Source organism: Akebia trifoliata, chromosome 16 (genome assembly GCF_017979445.1).
Source record: "Akebia trifoliata isolate Shusen 1 chromosome 16, ASM1797944v1, whole genome shotgun sequence".
NCBI lineage: Eukaryota > Viridiplantae > Streptophyta > Magnoliopsida > Ranunculales > Lardizabalaceae > Akebia > Akebia trifoliata.
Genome location: NC_141390.1, coordinates 995114 through 999736, shown reverse-complemented (window position 1 = coordinate 999736; position 4623 = coordinate 995114). Strand labels below are relative to the sequence as shown.

The window sequence follows — 4623 nt, the reverse complement described above, 5'->3', positions numbered from 1 at the left end:
AAATTTTTACTAAAGCCAGCCCAACCCATACATCAATTCTACCAGCTTACCAAAAAAACAATTCCAAATGCCAAAAAACAATTCCAAATGCCTACAGCCCAGCCCACACCACCCACACCCACCTACCCCATACTGTAAATTTACAAATGCCTACAGCCCAGCGCGCGCGCGCGCACACACACACACACCCACACCCCACACTGTAAATTTACAAATACCTACAGCCCAGCCCCACCCCACCCCCCACTGTAAATTTACAAAAGCCAACCGTAAATGATCAAACTGAGAAAATAAGTATTTATTAAATCATAAGAAAACAGAAGAAAGTTATTTTGAGAAAATTCAGGAAAAGTTTAATAAACAGAACAAAAAACAAATAAATATAAAGAGACTTTTACCTTAGTTACTGGATACAAAGGGTCGTGTAACCTCGAGGAGATTTTGGGATTAGTGCCAGTACTGGGCCCACCGATGAATGGTTTCAACCATTTGCAACGCTGAAACGAACCAATTGCAACGCTGTTGGACAAATAATCAATTGGGTACGTACCAATAGATAGCGACAGCACATCAACCCCATCGTGTATAGCTGCATCAAAGGCTGCAATTATGTCTGCATTGGGACACTCGATGCTGTCATTGATGATACAAACAAGTCCGAAATTATTGTTTTTCTAAGATGAAATAATCTAAATCATTTTCCGACAATTTACTACAATTATCTAAATGTCCTGAACGATGGCTTTGCTCTCCCAATGTGAGCCGCCTATATATATTCCAACCCTTACTGATACCTCTCTAGGTCTTGTATGTCTGAACGAACTGGTGTCATTCAGCTTAATAATATGAATGGAAACTATTCTAAGTTCAACAAATGGAAAGATGTGGAACTGCTATTATGGCAATTGATAACAAACAATATTGTAAAGTTGGAATTTCCGAAAATCAAATAGGAAAGCAGAGTGATTCACACTTACAGAACAGCCTTGTTACGAATACATTACCAAAGGGTTGCAAGAGATGCTGAGCTATGGCAGCTACCGGATCTCTCCAAAACCACAATATCAGCAGAAGATATGTGACTACTACCTACTCAGCACGAAATAGTAAAACTACAAGTTAGAACCTCAGTAGAAATGAATATGTGCACTTTAAAAGTGCAATCAATGCTACCTTTAAAATCTCCAGTTCTTTCAAATATGCCTCGTATGACAAATTATTCTTCTTATTATACAACTCCTGACCTGAAAAATTGTGCATCTTTAAGAAGCTTCAATGCATAAGAGACAAAATGGCGTAAAAACAACCATCAGTAACTTAGAAAACAGAAAGGCACAAAAACAAAAATATGACATGAAGTGATGAAAATGCAATCCATTGTGGGGTTGAAGAATAAATAAATGGAACGAGTCCACGTTCAAATGGCAAGGGTACAGTTGGACAAACTAAAGAGTCATAACATGTATAATTTCCAATGTTTTACAAACAATGATGTACTTTTAAATGTCTCTTATCCAAATCTGTCAAGAAAAATATGTAAATGAAAAAATAAGATCTGCCTAATAAGAGGATAAAAATAGCCCTCAGCATCCATTATATCTATAGATATATTAATATAGAAGGCAAAAGAAACCTTTTTTGGTGGGTCCATGGAGAAAAAAAAAATTAGAGCCACTGCATGGGGCAAATAGGAATATATTTTTCATTACAAAGTAGGATAGAAGAAACAATAGGAAATCCAAATTTCATTCAGATATTCAATTAAGCTAACAAGTACTATAATAAGAATTTTCATGTAATGGGGTATTAATTAGTTGCTTGCCTTGTACATCCAAGCCCAACATTGTGGGGGAATACCGTCGCTTTGTACACATTGTTGTATCCATGAACCGCATCAACTCCATAGATCATCAGAATCCCAAGATGGCTAGATAGAGAAGCATTCTGCTAATCATTCACAATCATAACCCAATCCTCTGCAGTGGCATTACCGTCGCTAAATCACGTCGCTATATCTACATTTTCCTGTAGTGTTACTTGAATGATTCTAGATACATGGTTTAAATACCAAGCCCTTCATTCATTACAATAGAGAATTAAAAGATCTTTCAACAACAACAGATCCTCTGTTACAAACACAAAATATTGAAATATAACTAGGGTCTTTGTCACATCATTGCATTTTCTACTCCAAATACATGGCTTCCACCTCTTCCTCATCTGTTGACGTAAAATGTCAGTAACTAGGGAATACTAAAAAAGAGATAATCCACAATTCCAAATTACAAGTTATAATATAACTATTTCGTTATATTACCTATACATTCCAGTACATATGATACATTCGACACATAATAAAAGAAGAAATTATTCTAACTGATACTAAATCAAATAGAAAAAAGGTATACCTTTATTGTCTTTAGAATCCCATGAAATTCAAGCATGCTCTTGAATTTCACAATCTTCAGCTACCTGAAGAACAATATGCGTGGCTGCATTGCTTTCCAATTGTTCAATACGGTGAGCATCTCTGGATTGACCATGAGGGGTTATCAAGCTAGTGATACCAGTTCCGATAGGAAATGACCAATGAACTTTGTCCTCAAATGGTGCAACCTTGCTTAGTAATTTCAAGGCAAAACTTGCTCTTTCTTCGCTTTGTTCATTGGGGCTCTCAACAATATGCTTGAGTATGGCATGTGAGAGTTGAGAGAAGAAAAACTGTAACATGTCCACAAATAGTTGTTCAATGTGACCGTATAACTCGTCGATTGATGCCCACGATCGGCACTTGATGATAAATTCATTGATGGCATGTACATCATCACGTACAACGAAATATATCATATCTGGTTGCAATGGTATTTCTTCAATAGTCCCAAGTGTTTCATTTAATACTTTCAATTGAGATTGAGATTGAAACCCTCCATCCATGAATCTCATTACAACTTCAGAACAATGTTTCTTTACTGAAGATTTAATGCATTTGTTTTTCTTCCACATATATTTTGCCATCATCCATTTAGCTTTGTTACAGAGATTTCCAGCACTCATTGTCTTGTCGATGAAATAAATGATTTCGAAGGCTTCATCTAGGGTGTGAACTAGAGAAGTACTGAGGGAATCCGGAAGTGAAACAATGGCCATTCTTACAAGGAGCACAACTGAAAGACAAGATATTCGATTCTCTGATGAAACTTGAAGCCTGTTAGTAAGTGACTCTTCAGATGGAGTAATTTTGCAAAAGAGTTGTAACAAATGAGTTGGAGAATCAATTTTATATTTCTCGATCAACCTGTTCACATCCTCCTGACTTTTCTTCTGCATCCACCTGATCAATCTGCTTCCAGACAAATAGGGTTTTTCTTGTCTCACTATATCTGTGGCTTCACCATTTCTTTGTTTACTGAAGCATTTTTTACTGCCTCTCACCACATATGTTACCAACACAGTCACGCAAAAAGGCAATAGAGTTACAAATATAGTCTCTAATAACCAAACAATAACGCCAAAATTCATATTCACAAACAGCCTTAAGGCTTTTAAGTTTGCTATAATATGGATATAATCTACATTCGGCCCTCTTACTAAATGTTTTGGTTCAAGGTCAGTGTTGCTCATCACAGTAAGCGATCTAAAGGCAATTGCTATACAACCTATCGTTATGGTAAGACCCTGAGTGACAACCACCATCCATATTGACCATTTATAATCCGAAACTCCATAACCAAACTCCATCGTATTGTTAAGAATGAGGGATCTAATTGCAGCTTGTGACAGAACCACCGTGCAAAGTATGGGAATCACACCCATAGTCGTAGCAGGTGCAGTATCACTGATAAACAATTGAGGGTTGTGTCGATAACTAGACACATAAAACAATTTCATTCGATTAATCATACATTCGTTCTCCGAACTTCGTGGGTCACCCTTTTCAAGTTGTTCTTTAACATCATCGAGATAAATATCAGTACCAAGATGATGTCTAACGGTAGAATCCCATAATGCAAGTAGCAAAAGCACCATACAAGACAGGATTATGACATGTTCTACAATGAACGCAAAGATGACCGTAGTAGCCATTTGTATAGCAACATTGACAACAACGGCTATTACATAGATGGTCAGGGAGGCCATGTTGGAAAGACGTTCATAATGACTCTGGGATCCAACTGAAGGGAAGAAAAAACCCATGGAAATGCATATGAAGACAGTGCCAGTAAGTTTAGATAGTTGATCGTGAGCAGAAGGCATGGAAGTCGTGAGATCTACAGGGAGTTTTGTAGCTATTGCAAGTAGTGTGAGGGTAAGCGAATTAAGTGAGAAGAATCGACATGGTATCCATGGCTTCCTAGAACGCAGTCCATACAACAGATCAAAAATCATAAATAGAAAGCATACCGAGGTGGCCGCAGCTGTATATAAGCCAATCAAAGGAATTGGAGAAGAATAATTGTGATCATTGGATGTTACATTCAAACCTGAATGATTCTCCATTTGCCTTTCTTTCGATTGAACAAGCAAGTCGTTTTCTTCTTCTTGTTGCCTTTCTTTTGGTTGAACAAGCAAGAAGCAAGTCGTCGTGGTCTTCTTCTTTTGGTTGCCTTTATTTTTTGGATGTAT

General features: G+C 37.2%; 1 protein-coding gene across 2 annotated transcripts; it reads right to left on the bottom strand.

Moving 5' to 3' along the window:
* Nucleotides 1–277: 277 nt before the first annotated feature.
* On the bottom strand, nt 278–4623 carry LOC147382158 (uncharacterized). Of its 2 annotated transcripts, XR_015174066.1 has the most exons (3): nt 2409–4623; nt 1174–2220; nt 279–1089 (listed from the first exon to the last, which is right to left on the bottom strand). XR_015174066.1 is itself a non-coding variant. In XM_086429439.1 (2 exons), exon 1 carries the CDS (start codon nt 4495–4497, stop codon nt 2437–2439), a length of 2061 nt encoding a protein of 686 aa, XP_086285565.1. In that variant the 5' UTR covers nt 4498–4623; the 3' UTR covers nt 278–2220; nt 2409–2436. The 2 variants fall into 2 exon arrangements, 1 of the variants encoding a protein (XP_086285565.1); XM_086429439.1 differs by having other exon boundaries at nt 278–2220.